Source organism: Orbicella franksi, chromosome 14 (assembly GCF_964199315.1).
Source record: "Orbicella franksi chromosome 14, jaOrbFran1.1, whole genome shotgun sequence".
Lineage (NCBI taxonomy): Eukaryota > Metazoa > Cnidaria > Anthozoa > Scleractinia > Merulinidae > Orbicella > Orbicella franksi.
This window is the reverse complement of record NC_138158.1, coordinates 12,438,614-12,453,904: the sequence shown is the minus strand read 5'-3', so window position 1 is coordinate 12,453,904 and position 15,291 is coordinate 12,438,614. Positions and strand designations below refer to the sequence as shown.

General features: G+C 38.3%; 3 protein-coding genes and 1 non-coding gene across 10 annotated transcripts in view; 2 read left to right on the top strand and 2 right to left on the bottom strand.

Annotated features, from left to right (window-relative positions):
- The window catches only part of LOC145467664 (dihydropyrimidine dehydrogenase [NADP(+)]-like), a 278,425-nt gene that overhangs the window by 56,327 nt on the left and 206,807 nt on the right, over positions 1-15,291 (bottom strand). For all 7 annotated transcript variants that reach the window (XM_081451259.1, XM_081451260.1, XM_081451265.1 and 4 more), the window contains one exon: positions 15,202-15,285. In XM_081451259.1, the coding sequence (XP_081307385.1) occupies positions 15,202-15,285 (84 nt within the window). The remainder of the gene's footprint in view (positions 1-15,201; positions 15,286-15,291) is intronic.
- Trnat-ggu (transfer RNA threonine (anticodon GGU)) lies at positions 1,197-1,269 on the bottom strand. Its single transcript has one exon. It is a non-coding gene; the product is annotated as a tRNA-Thr (tRNA).
- LOC145467745 (uncharacterized) lies at positions 1,477-14,316 on the top strand. The gene is made up of 2 exons (XM_081451347.1): positions 1,477-7,764; positions 7,878-14,316. The coding sequence occupies exon 1, from the start codon at positions 4,380-4,382 to the stop codon at positions 4,758-4,760; it is 381 nt and encodes a 126-aa protein (XP_081307473.1). The 5' UTR covers positions 1,477-4,379; the 3' UTR covers positions 4,761-7,764; positions 7,878-14,316.
- The window catches only part of LOC145467748 (uncharacterized), a 113,261-nt gene continuing 106,129 nt past the window's right edge, over positions 8,160-15,291 (top strand). The window contains exon 1 of the mRNA XM_081451349.1: positions 8,160-8,173. The gene's annotated coding sequence lies outside the window, so the exon portion shown is untranslated. The remainder of the gene's footprint in view (positions 8,174-15,291) is intronic.

Sequence of the window (15,291 nt, the reverse complement as noted above, 5' to 3'; positions counted from 1 at the left end):
AAGCCTTGTGCCTTTAGCAGTGTTAACAAATGGTGCTCGTTTTATGAAGCTCGATTAGGTGAAGAAATTTTCGTAGAGCTCAATGACTCTACGCTTTCGTCACCAGTCTTCTCCTACGTGTTGGAAAGATACATCACTTCCTACTTCATAGCTTTTAACATAGTTGGGTATTGTTACTGTGGTTACTTGCCTATTTCGTAACATTTGATTTCAAACCATCTACCCTCTAAGTCCATCTATGGTCTACCTTCTACCAGCTACTCTCTTCGATCTACGCTCTACGATCTACCATCTACCTTTTAAGTCCATCTACACTCTACTCTATACCTTTTACCATCTACTCGCTCTATGCTCTACGATCTACCATCTTCCCTCTAAGCCCAACTACGCTCTACGTTCTACCAACTACTCTCTTCGATCTATGCTCTACGCTCTACCATCTACCCTCTAAGCCAATCTACGCTCTTCTCTCTACGTTCTACCAGCTACTTGCTCTGCGCTCTACAATCTCCATCTACACTCTAAGCCTATCTACGCTCTACTCTCTACTCTCTATGCTGTAACCTCTAAGCCCATCTGCTTGGAAGGTTATTGGCATCTTTTAAGTTTTTAATTTTTTAACAAAGACTTAAAAGTGAGCAGCACAAAGGAAGACTTCTTGTAGTTGTAAGCTTTTTTGTTTATTTCCGATGCGCTTCGTCTCTGTCAGAGACTTCTTCAGGGAATGATTACAACTAACATTGGACAGCATATATAGCACATAAGCGTGCCTAAGTTTAACTTCCCGTTGAAGTGAATAACTGCTGAAACATGCTGTAAATGGACGTTACAAGAAACGCCTTAATGCACATGTTCTTACGTGCTGTTATATTTTAGGGGCCATAGGATTAGTGCTAACCGTATGGCCCCCAAAATATTTTAAAAAGTTAAAAAAATAAAAAAATAAAAAAATATTAAAAAATTAAAACATTACAAAAAGACATATTTTTTGTTTGGAAGGGTCCCAAAGAAATCCTATTAGAGTTTCTTAGTTGCCTCTATAGCAAGAATGATCGTAGCAAACTTACATTCTATGATGTGAAGAATATGTGAAATAATTCGTATTTGAACTGCGGTCGTAGATGAAAGTGAAGAATGATCATCGCAGTAAATTTTCCAATTTAAGCAATTGGAAAGAAGAAGCCTGAAAAAAATCAGGGCTTCAACGGGATTCGAACCCGTGACCTCTGCAATACCAGTGCGATGCTCTACCAACTGAGCTATGAAGCCACACATTGGGAGCGAGGTCAATTAAGTTAATTAACCAGTATCGCAGAGGTCACGGGTTCAAATCCCGTTGAAGCCCTGATTTTTTTCAGGCTTCTTTCCAATTGCTTAAATTGGAAAATTTACTGCGATGATCATTCTTCACTTTCATCTACGACCGCAGTTCAAATATGAATTATTTCATATATTCTTCACATCATTTCACTCCTCACAGGAAGATACATGTATGAACTCAATTAATTGACCTCGCTCTCAATGTGTGGCTTCATAGCTCAGTTGGTAGAGCATCGCACCAGTATCGCGGAGGTCACGGGTTCAAATTGAGTTGAAACCCTCATTTTTTTCAGACTTCTTCTTTCCAATTGCTTAAATTGGAAAATTTACTGCGATGATTATTCTTCACTTTCCTTTAAACTTACGTACTATGTTATTGATGAAAGTAGTATTTCATTTCTCGATTTATTTCTTTACAAAGATGCTAATTTTAGCAATCTGCAGTTTTCTACCTATCAAAAGCCACTAAACAGGTATCTGCACATTCCCTTTGAGTTGTTTCATCCCGCGAGCAACAAGAGGGCCTTTATTAGAGGCGAGCTCATGTGCTATACCAGAAATAGCTCCACGCTTAAAGCCTTAAGCGAAATGTGAGAAATTCTGGAAGCGTCCCTGCTTTGCGGTTACCCAGTTGGGTAATTTTACTTCCTTTATTCAGTGAGGTTAAACACAGTAACAGAACTAAATGGCTTTCGCTAAAACGTAAATCACGCAACAGTAGAATGGCAGTCTTTAAATCTTCATTTAACTGTAGTCATGCTAACTGATGGGAAGCACATTTTGTTTTAGAAAACAGTCCTAAGAAAATATGCACGTGGATTGGTTAAAAATTGTGTTTCTATTAAGCAATTAGATTATGAGCTCGCGATTTCTATCACGTGATAGTTGAAGAGGGCGCAGCCCGAGTCAGCTATCAAGCATAGAAATCGAGCAAATAATCTAATTGTTTTATTATAACTATACTAGTCGTTCAAAACTTTACCTAAATCGTCTTCAAAGACACTTTGAAAAATATGCCAATAAGTGGCCTTAATTTTGTTAAGAAGCGCACACTGCTATGCTACTCACTATCTATCACCGAATACATAGTGAGTAACGTAGCCAATCATAGAACAGCATTCGTAATAGAAAGCTAGTAGATTTATCCTAAAACTCGATAGAAACACAGAACTAGCACAAGCTCTTGACGTAATGATGGCATGAGCAAAGAGAATTTACATTTTGATAATCAAAGTTAACAAGTTGTTTTCCTTTTTTTCATCATGGTGTTTTCTAAAAGAAATAGAAAACATGTTCTCCGTGTTTCTATCGAGTTAAAGAAACACTCGTGAAAGTTTGTGAGAACTTGAAACAGCTGTGGAAACTGTGCATTTCTCGTTCTCCCAAACTTCCACCCTTGTTTCTATAACCCGATAGAAACACAGTACATGTTTTCTATTTCTTAAATAGTGTACTCAAAAAGTGCGGATACTTAGGTCACATGACTTTGAACGCTTAGTGGATGTTTTGTGACCACATGGAGATATTGTTTACCAGTTTTTAGAGTCGTAATTTGTCGTAGAGATTGCTGTTCATTTCAAGTTGGAATAAACAGTTTAACTTAGCACCATACTGTTAGCAGAGCGAGGTTTGCATTGGGGAAATTCACTGAATTCAAGAAATGTCAAATTCGAAGAAGCAGCAGCGCAACTGAGCAAGGGGCACAGACGATGCCGAAGATACCCACGATGAAATTGCAGATAAAATAGAAAAGCAAAAAATCAAGAAAGCCACGTCAAAATCGCTATTGACAAGACAAAAAAATCAGCAGTGGATTTATTAGAAGATGGAGTGGCAAGTAACCATGAAATAAGAGCATTGAGCTTGAAGAGTGATTACCCGAAAAAGAATTGGTCAAGTGTGCTTAAAAGAAAATGGAGGAAGAATATGCCTGTTGTTAAAAAGAAATGGAAGTCGAAGTTAGAGAGGCGAAGTAGGAATTAGCCCGTGCAAAAGGAGACTGCAAAGAGAAATATCTGAAGCTCGAAGATGCCATAGACGAGGAGCTTGAGTTGTCGCCTCCAAGCCTGCCAAAAGGGATGTTAAGCCAGAAGAGGAGGAGAAGACTGTTGAAGAATCACCGAAACATGAGCTCGGGAAAGACTTGTGGAAACAATTGACAAGGGTTTCTATTCTGGTATTTAGTGGAGACATTAGAGGTCATATGGGAGCTGGAAGGCAGCATTTATGGCTTGTGTTGACAAAGCGGCAGCCAGTGCAGAGTATAAATTGTTGCAGCTAAAGAAGTACCTATCTGGAGAAGTGTTGGCAGCAGTTGAGAGCTTAGGACATTTGGTCAAGGCCTAAGAAGCGGCCAAGGGCAGATTGGAGAGAAAATTCTGTGGTCAATGTCATCAGATCAATTTGCATTTGGAGGAATTGGACCAGTTCCGACCAATTCGTCCTGGAAAAACCAAGGACCTAGACAGGTTTGCAGACTTACTGGACGTGATTGTCATAAATCTGAAAGAGACTGGAAGAAAAGAGGAACTTGGCAATGGGTCCTTGTACATGAAGGTACAAGAAAAATGACCAGTATTATACTTGCTACATGTAATTACAACAGATGGTAGTTTGAGCAGAAAAGAGTAGAACGTGTTGAGACACTTTGTGAGTGGATCATGCAAGAGGCCAAATTTCAGACTGTTGTGGCAGAGACACTATGTGGGCTGACAGGAAAACAGCAAGATAGGTCACACATTCTTTGGTTGGACAACCGGTTCAGGAAAGCCTGTTAGTACAAATTGCCCATTTTGTAACAAAGATCATCCAGTGTGAAGCTGGGAAGAGTTTGAGAAAATGGATGTGCAAAGTCCTTGGCAAAAGGCCAAACAGCTAAGACTCTGTTATCGTTGCTTCTGAAGAAATCACAAGGGAGGGCGACATGCGCAAAATAGTCGGTGTGGTATTTACGGCTGTCAGAAAGCGCACAATCAGGTATGCATGGAGATCAGTTTGTAAATGGTGGAAGTGCTAGCCAGTGACAAGTGATAGAGCCAGAGAGAAGCCTACCCTTGGACATGGGAGCTGGTGAAAACAATGCATGCAGTTCCGGCATGGAGGGGGAGCGAAGTACACATCCTGAACACTCCTTAACAACAACCATGGCAACCACAAAAGCTCCAGAGCCAGCGCAGTATCTCACCTTGGGTACAGTATGTGTATCGGTGAAGAATGGGGAGCAAAGAATGATCGTAAATGCCTTACTCAATGAAGGAAACACAATCACCTACATAAATGGTAATGTGGCTGCTGAGCTAGAATTGGAAGGAAGTACCCAATGGATCACAGTTAACGTGGCGAGGAAGATTCCTTTGAAACCATGCCAGTGGAGTTTGACCTGCAGAGTATCGATGGCAAGACTCATGCAAGAATTTAATCATTTACAGCAATACAGGTGACTGGGAACATAAGACCAGTTAACTGGAAAGGGCAATCGGGAAAGTGGAAGCACCTGCAAGGTGTTAACTTCCCCTATCTTGGCCCTCGGCCAATCATTGACATGCTGATTGGCATAGACTATGCCAAATTGCACTTTTCCATTGGAAATGACCGTGGCCAACCTGGGGAGCCGGTGGCTTGACTGACACCTCTAGGCTGGACGTGTATTGGTTCACCTGAGCTGACAGAGGACGGCGTGCAGCAGACAAATTTCGACATGGCCCATTTCGTTCACCAGCAAGAGAAAAAATTGAGTTCCGTATTGCAGAAGTTTTGGGAGGTCGCCTCATCTGGGTCTATCACAGAAAGAGAACTGTTGAAAAAAGAGGAAGCTGAAGCAATAAAAGCATTTGAGAACTCAGTGCAGTTCAAAGGGGAAAGATATGAAGTAGACATGCCATGGAAACCTACATATGCTGCCATGGAAAGCTTTATATGATGTTCGATGTTAGTTGTAATCATTCCCTGAAGAGGTCTCAGATAGAGACGAAACGTGCTGGAAAGAAACGTAGAGCACAGAGTGTAGGTCGAAGAGAGTAGCTGGTAGAACGTGGAGCCTAGATGGGCTTAGAGGGTAGATGGTAGATCGTAGAGCATAGATTGAAGAGAGTAGCTGGTATTTTGGAAAATGATGACGTCACATGAAAAGCGGCAATAAAGTAGAATGTAGATGGTAGAACATATAGTGTAGAGCGTAGGGCGTAGAGGGTAATCTCAATACAGAATTGTACATTAAAAAGATTATTAAAATACAGTAAACCTTAATAACACTTTAATAACACTTTACACCCACGTTCAGTGTTACGTGCATAGCAACTATCTCTTGACATGCTATGTAACCTGGCTTATGTCAAAATGTAAGCGCAAGTGGCTTCTTTACGGTCGACCTCGACTTTTAGTCACCAAAGATGGATTTATTTGACATCAAACTAAGGCTAGGAGCATCAAGGAAACATTTTGTGAGGGATAAATCGACTGCTTTGAATGTTTACATCTTTTGAATATTAAGTGAGCAGTAGTGGCCCAATTCTAACAGAAGTCACTATTGAGAGCCGATCGACTACATTAAAATCGTTTGAATTATCCCATAAATAGGGAGTCCACAATCTTCTTTATTCATTTGAGGTCAGTAATTATCTTGCACCTGTCATTTGTGACCTCTCACGCGAAAACGTCACTAATGGATATCTGTTAAACAGTCAAAACGAACGGCTGGTGAACGGCTAATGAACGGATGGGAAACGGATGTTCCAGCCGTTCAAAACAGTTTTGAGTACCGTTGGAATGGCCATGGAAAAATTTCAAATGGATGCTACTAACGTTCGAACAACACTGGAAAAATTTCAAACAGATGATGCCAGCCATTCGAATGGCGAACGAAAAATTTCAAACGGGTGGTGCCACCCGTTTGAACGGCTAACGAAAAATTTCGAACGGATGACGCCAGCTGTTCGAACAGGTGATGCCAGCCGTTCGAACGGCTAACGAAAAATTTCGAACGGATGATGGCAGCCATTCGAACGGCTAAAGTAGTATTTGGAACATATTCCAGGCGTTTGAACAGCTGAAGAAAAGGGTTTGTATTGAACGAATGGTGAAAATGCGGGAGATCTTGATGTTTTGATAAAGAACATGTTTTTGCTCCACTTTCGTAGGTCTATAGTTGTAATTCTTATCACACACTTCTTCATTTCTGCTTTCAAAACTTGACAAAAATGGACACCAAAAGCTGTTAACAGAATAGAACCAGCAATAATTGTTTTCCATCAGACCCGAATCTGTCTCTTCACAATGTGCACAAATTTGTATACCAAACGTCGACCTGTTGTGCATGACCTGAAACACAAGTTTTGTTGATAGAGATCAAGTGCACTTCGACAGAACTCACTAGTAAACAATACCTTTGTCTTGTTTCAACATCTCTCTTCAGAGTAGAGCACCAAGTTTATTTTAATATTATGTCCTGTCTGTCTTTTGGTAATACCTCGTCTACCGATTTGATTCACTGTAATATTCCAGATTTGAGTTTTCCAAAGAGAAAGAAAGAACGTCTTTTCGAATGGCCCTTTAGAGTCTGAGTTTTAAGTTTGTTTAGTTGAGTTAGTTGGGGTGCAGCGTGAAAAACGGTGAGCAAAAAAATAGGGGAGAGGCCCATTCTCCTGCCACGCGTTGTGCGGGTTTAATTGCTATCGTTTAAAGTTTCCTTGACAATCCGCTCGAAACAATTGTAACACAGCATAACATGAGTTGTTACGACATCTGTTCAAAGTATTTATTTCTTGAACTGTGATTTTAAATACAGTTTTTCTTTCAGAATGGACAAACATGGCCGTTTGAATCAGAAAGGTTGAATGTTTGTTTTAAACGAACACAGCCATTCGGGTGGCTGTATAAAGTTCCTTCTAAACAGATAATCCCAGCCGTTTGAAAGCCTAAATCCCATCAGAAACTGTTGGCCGATCGAACAACTGATTAGTTTTGTGTGAACAAACAGCAGCAGCCGTGCGAACAGCTGAATACTATTTTTCCCAACAGGTGACATTAGCTGTTCGAACCACCGCAGTTCCTTTCAAACGGATAATATCAGCTGTTCGAAAAACTGTATTTTTTTTTCGAACGGATAACTATTTTTTCGGACAGATGACCATTTTTTTTCAAACGGATGAAGATTTTATTTGCACGGACGACCTCAGCCGTTTGAACGAATGACAATTTTCATCGAACGGATAACCTCAGCCGTTTGAAGGGATGAAGATTTTTTTCAAATGGATAACCTCAGCCATTCAAACGGATGAAGATTTCTTTCGAACGGATAGCAGCAGCCATTCGAACGACTAGAATTTTTTCTGAACAGATGATCGAATCCGTTCGAATGGCATCCTATCGATCATGAATGGATGACAAATGGATGGCAAACGGTAAGCGAATGGTTTTTAAGCGCTCGAACGGATAGCCGTAGTGTAAGTTTTCGCGTGAGAGGTCACATTTGTTCTGCTAATAACCAGAAAAATTGCTAGTTTCACAGGTAAACGGTATTTCAGCTGTTTACATACCATGTCAAAAGATGGAACATCGAGAGATGGTCAAAAGGTGTCGCCTATGCATGTAACACTGAAAGCGGGTGTAACATAGAAGAGATAATAAAGAAAGCCAATAAATTACAATTACAAAAATTACAGCATCGCAGATGGTCAAGAAACTTGCACTTGCAACCTAATATTTTTTATCACTCTACTGGTTTTTTAAGCCTCCAAGCTAGTGTAGAGAGTAGTCAAAAATCCTTGAACTGATAAACTCGTAAATACGTAGAGCATAGAGCGTAGAAGGTGGAAAATGGAGTGCAGTGTAGAGTGTAGAGCGTAGAACGTAGAGCGTAGGGCGTAGAGCATAGAGCGTAGTCAGGGTAAACTCAATACAGAATTGTAAGTTGAAAACAATTATTAAAACACTGCAATCCTTAACAACACTCAACATTTCCTAAGTGATATAATATTTGCTACAGTAACTATATGCCACTAAAACTCTACGGTGTATGCATATCCGAGAGAAACGGAGCTTAAACATTCAAAATACTACCGTAGAGGCGTAGAGCTCTATGAAAATTTCTATGCCTAATTGAGCTTCATAAAACGGGCTGGGTATAAGTGTTAAAGACTGACAATTCACCCCAAACAAAAACAATCTTGTTTCAGAATGTTAGATCTCTCCACTTCCACATAGATGACGTGCGAAGTGATGACAACATTCAAAAAGCTGATGTCAACATTTTTATTGAATCAAAACTTTGCTTGTCAGATAGAGATGATGCATATCTGCTTTCTGAATTACTCTTTAAGAAATGAGTTTAGTCATAAGAACTTGCTATGGAACTGCTGTGTACATTAAGAATGTTTTGAATTGTACTAAAATTGCATACAGAGGTAACTTTAATTTTTTTTTGAAATTACTGTTATGGTTTTAAGCCAACCAATTCTAAATATTCATGTCATTGGTATATATCGCACAAAAACTAAAGCTACAATTTCACAGTTAATTGATGCTCTCACTCATCTTCACAACTCAGTATTAATAGAATCTACAATTCCAACTGTATTGCTTGGGGATTTCAATATTGATCTAATGCAGGCAAATACAGAACAAAAGGCTCTAATAAAATATCTTAAAACAGACAGGATACATTCAGTTGATTAACCAGTATACTACTGATAGATCACATACCAGAATGTGTACAATCAGCAGGTGATCATAAGCCTAATTATATTAAATTTCAATGAAAGCTGTTTGATTATTTGTTAAAAAAATTCACTATGTATATCATATGAGATCATTATAATTAATTTCGCTGAATATGAAACTTTGCATACCAAATATCTAAATGTATCAAGCATCTATTTGAAACACATATAGAAACAGTCAGAACAAATTAAACACATTATTTGCTCACATATAAAATTTTATTTGACAATTGAACCATGTATTTACATAATGATTTTACCCATTGCATGAGGAGAGGTTGGGAGCTTGGTACCGAGGATAATGTTTTGAATTTTGAAACTGCAATAATGTGCACAAATAATGTCATATTCATGAATCATCACATAAAATCCTGTATCTTGCTGTTGCGTAATTTTTCTTACTTATTAGCATTTATTTTCATTACATTTATTTGTCAAAATGCAATCTGTGCTGGGGTGGGGCGTGCCCCTGCTTCGCACGGGCTTTGGCAGTTTCATTCCTCTCACCTTCACAGGCAATTCAAATTTAATGATAACTTGTATTGATATTTCCAATTGGTTTTTTTCCGAGTTTAATAAACCAGCTATGTGTAATAATTTTCTCATGGCCATTTTACTCCATGCTGTGTTTTGTATTGCCTTTATGAACAGAGCTCAGCACATATCTCATTTTGGCTAATTTTATTCTTGCAATTCTGCTTGGGGAGATTGAAGCATAAAGCAAATTACAGATATACATATATAATTTTTCTGCATTCTTTTTTATACCCTTTTAAAATATGTGACTATTATCTTTATTTCATATTGCGGGTGAAGTTGTACTAATTGTGCATAATGCAAATAACCCATATGAACACTGCAGTAACAACTACTTAACAATTAGCCCACGAGGCAAAGCCAAATGGGCTATTGACCGGTGGCCCTCGAGGGCAAAGGGTCTAATTGTTTTAGTATCACCCAACTAGTCGGACAGAAAAGGCAAAAATAAAGTTAGCAAATGCAAGCTGAAGAAATATTTACTTAGGAATAAAATGAAAGAAAGCGTCATGCTCGATTGCGCCAAATTCGCAACTCAAGGACTATTACTAATAGTCTTCTAGTGGTGTAGCCAATTAAAATGCAGGATTTGCATTAGTCCACTAGTTGGGTGATACTAAAGTATGTACGCAAGTGGCAGTATGCAGATGTTAATATCAACAACACCATTACTGATGCTATATTTTGTAGAAACTGGCTTTAACAACACAAGTCACCATTAGAGTTCATGGAATTAACCTGAGAATTACAGATTGATGTGGAATACTCCTGCTTACAAAGAGAATAAGATGCTTTCAACACTTGTGACAGCTGCCACTTGAGCTGTTGAAACTCATCCTTTGCAAAAGACATGGGTTACAAGTATATATTCAAAACTGCATGTATAATTACACAGTTGGAAACACTTTCGAACTTGAATCGTGTACATGTAGGTTTCTTTAAGTCAAGAATGTGAACAAGTGAAATCCACCTGAACTCACTACATGTGTCAAAACTTAACTCAGAAATGAACCTATAGCTTTACAGTGGAATACAGACATACAACTTCAACTTACAATGTAAAATTAGCAGCTCCATATCATGTTCATATACCTGAACACATACATGTAGAGAAACATCAGTCCTTTATATTTGGACTACAACTAAATGAAGCTACTAAAACCCATCATAAGGGAACACAAAAATAGAATGTGTTAATCTGTCTCTAATAATTAAATAGAAATAATCCAATCTTTATTTCAAGTAAAAGCTATCCTAACTTATGCCTGTTGAATTTTCATTCAATTATTAAAATGGTTGTTATCATGCTGTACTTCCACTACATGTGTGTCCTGATTATGTTATTTATAACTCAATGAAAAATGTATAATCTGCATGTATGTATAGGGGACTGTTGGTTACAATGTCTCCTCTTAGCTTTTATGTGCCACATCATGGTAACTAGTCAGTCTTTCAGTGGACTTAATAAGAAAGAAACTGCTCCTAATAAAAGCAATGCTCATCTTGATTTTTGTTGTTGTGCTCTGTTGAAATCTATTTCAAATATGTAATAAATAATTATTTATTATAGAATGATTTTACCAAATAACGAATTAAGCCACCTAAAGGGTGTCAATAAGCAACCATATTTGGATATCAGAACCTATGCATCACATGTGACCAAAAGATGTTTATTTTTCCTGTTTCTCACTGTGTATGGAGGCAGTAAAGGCAGTAGAAGCACAGCAACTCTATGCCAAATTTCCAGAATGATGATTGGTTTGTCATTTTTGATATGAAATTGAAGAGTGTGTTCTGAGAAAATCGAGGGGCTCTATGAGCCAACTCATTCATGCTCTTAGCCATGAAATGATGAAGTGTTTATTGTGTATTATAGTGTTTATTAATGTTGGTGGCCATCAATAAGCGTCAAGCTTCTTCCTGACATGTATCTTAGCTATCAGCAGGCTTTAACAATTGACTGGTTGATTTGGTAAATGAATAGATTAGGACAATATAGCATTGTTCTGTGTGTTCTGTTGTCAAGCATTTTGTTCATTGTTTAGCAAATTAAATGTTGTGTTGTCTATATGAAGTTAAGTTGTGTTCACACTAAGTCAAAACATGATTAGTCTGATCACAAATGAAACATGTTTCATTATGAAAAGTGTTCACATCAGACAGTGCGTTGCATGAATCATGATTGAAACATGATCACTCTGAGCATGACTGAAACAACCTCGCAAGGTAGTTTCAATCATGATCAGACCAAACACGTTCAAAATGGCGGATGGATGCGCTGCCCAAAAGAACCAAAATTGGGGCCAAATGTCTAGTTGAAATATGGGCTGATGAAGAAATACAATGGCAATTATCGGTGATGGGTAGAAAGCAGAATATTTGGAAGAACATTGCCGCAAAACTTAATGACTAAAGCGGTTACCATGAAACAGCATAAATAATGATACAACCAGGCATGAAACGTCGTCTGATGTGAACAATGCCATAACAAACATGTTTAGGTGAAACATGTTTACTCTAATCATGTTTTGGCTTTAATTTGTGAACAAAGCTTTAGACTGTTGGCAGTCTGTTTTTCCCTCAAAATCCAGTAGGGGTTATGAGGTGAGATGTTTTGGCTAAAGGGGAATAGAACAAGACATGGACGCGGCACACACTAGTCTTGCCTTCTTCCCTACTCAGCCATACCACCCTTGTCCCACGTTCTTCCCTACTCAGCCACCGCCATACCACCCTTTTGTGTTTGCGATAACTAAACGTTCGTCCTAGTGACCCTTGAAGAAAAAACCATCTGCCAGCAGACTAATATGAAGTGAAAGCCTTATTTCACTGTTGTTTGTTACAGTTTATGTATGGTATTTTATTCAAAGAAAATGCAAGTGATCAGTGCAGCATTTGTCAGTAACCCTTGAGAAAGCTTGTGTACCTGTTTTATACATGTACCATGTTACAAAAAATACAGGATGAAATTAATGGTGAATATTCTATATCATATGCATTATATGTAGCCTATTTTGTTATTTTGGTGGAGTACACACTGGGAAGGTTGAGTGGATGCAGATAAATTAATGCATGGACACTGATATACCTGACCATTTACATGTACTTTATATATTACTGTAGTTATATATTGTAAATATGCGAGTCATAATAAAAGTTGTTGTTCTTGTCTCTTGGGTTTTAATTGAGGCTTGTGCTACTTGCAGTCCAATAAATACATATAATCGTGATATGATATTCAAGTGCACAATGTCTTGTTCACATCGTTCTGGAAATGTGGGTTTTTTATCATTTACACAGAAAAATCAGCTTGTCAATGATTTGAAAAAATGGTGAGCAAAAATGCTTGATGGTAAGTTCCATTCAGATCGGCCATTAACCATTCACTCAAAAAACTCCAATTTAACGAAGTGAAACCTGATCATAATTCCAAGATGGCAGTGAAGAAGTTTCACAACAAAGATATTAGGTAGTCTGACAGTTCATTAACTGTCAGTCTTGATTTTGGGTGGTGGAGTTTTTTCATCACAGCATTTCAGTGTCTATTAACCGTGGTTGTAGTGGTATTACATGTATTTGTATCAATATGTTCTAAATTTTAATGTATACGAGACAGTCTTAATGACTATGTCAATATCTAGGGTGAGTTGGTTGAAGCTGTGATGGTGAGCTACATGTACATCAGTTATCTGTTAATGAAGTTGAATGTGTGCAAGCTTGGTTTTCAAAGGTAAACTTCTTGCCTGATGAAGTCAGTTTGCCAAGACAATCCACCCTGCACTCAAAGCATTTATCATTAAAGTTCTTGAATCGTCATTGTCATTATTCATTGTTCACATCATTGTTTAAAATAATTGCTAATCGTTTCTTTCATTTCATTCCTGGGTAGCCAGGAATAATCCAGCAGATGTAACATTAACAGTTTACTGCTGCCCCTGAAATACAAAAGATAAAAAAGGTTAAGATAAAAATAAAAATAATTTGGAAGTTTCCAGAAAATAGTGCACATCCTTTTTTAGTTGTCCCAGGCCTAGCAGGACAGGATTCTCAAGAAAACAATCACACTGCAGATAGCTCTCATGAACTCTGTTTCCAACAACCTAAGATATAGGCAGTGAATTGATTATTTACCTGCATTTTGATCCCATTTGGGTGACAGTAATGGTTGCCAAATGTCACACAGCCTATAAGATCGTCAGTTTGTGTCTCATGGGTAGATTCATTAATTCACCTAATCAATGTGAGCCCATGCGTGTAACACACCAACGATAATAATCAGCAAGGACGTACAGTTTCCTCTCTATGAAATTCAGGACATCATCTATCACTGAATTTATCATTCAACTTAGGACCATTATTATAAAGTACCATATGGCATTTCATTTCATAGCTTTGTATTAAATGGAGCTTTGTTGCAATTGTCATGCAATGATCGTAAACCTGGCCGAATTCTGGGTTCTAAGCTGAAACAGGCTTTAGCTTAGTTCTGGGTTGTTTCACTTTGACGTGTGGGATGTATGTTTTGCTTAAAGCAAATTCAAAACAATTAAAGAAACATTTACTCACCAGAAATCGCAAAAGCAGGAAGCCAAAATCCACAATGGCTGTCTTGGGCTGAAAAGCTTACACTCATTGAGCCCGTAATGACCGTAATGGAGGAATATCTCGAAAATAATTTGCGCTCCACCAATTCTAAAATTTTTCAATATTTCCAGGCAAATTCACTCTGTTTATCAACGACTAATACAGTATACATCCCATCTGGCGTCGATGGAACAACATCTGTAAAAACAAGTGACGAGATGGCATTTTCAGATGGCCAGAAGTAACACCCCAGCTATATAGAGCGTTTCTTGACATAAATTAACGCAGGAATGTTTAAATTAGAAACTCGTTGAAAACTTGCCCAATGTTGCGCGTGCAAGTTTGTTGCAGAAGCGCGCGCCGCTTCAAGAGTTGTACATCACGTGCGCACAACTTAACTGCTGTAGCTACAGCAACTTCTTGTAGCTTCTTGCGGGTTGCTTGCGCCTGGATCCTGCAAGACGCAAAAACTTCTTTGCGGTAGAAGTTAAAACTACAAGAACTTCTTTGCAGTAGGATTTTCGAAATGCAAGAACTTCTCCATGGTAGGATTTTCAAACCGAAAGAACTTCTTTGAACAACATTGCGAGCAGCTGCTGAGCATTTGGATCACCAACATGGCACTTATAAATGAGCAGATAGTTTGACCTGCAGCAACTTCTTGTGCCTTCTTGTGGCTTGCAGTAAGATTCATAGGTTTTTGCGGTAAGACTTTCAACTTCTTACATTTCGAATGTTTTTGCAGCTGAACCGCAAAAACAGGACGTTTTTACTTCTTGTGGCAGCTTACGTGAAGTAGTGCTATACTACAAAATGTAAAAAACCACTTGAACATTTGAAATCAAATTTCTTGAAAATTAGCCTTCTTTAAAAACAAAGAATAAGGCATCATGGTGACCTTCGTTGCTTAGAAACCAGAAAAGATAAAACCATGTTCATAAGCAGCCACTATAAAATAAATAGATGGTCGTCTGCTGACTGCATATTTTTACCCAAAGGGCTAAACTAAGGGTAACTTAATGGAGCCTGTTTAATTTGTACATACCTGGCCACAAGCCAAGCCCATGCCTCTCTCTCCCATCCCATGAGGACAAGATAAGTTTAACTCCAAAGCATCAGCACCTGAATTCTGGAC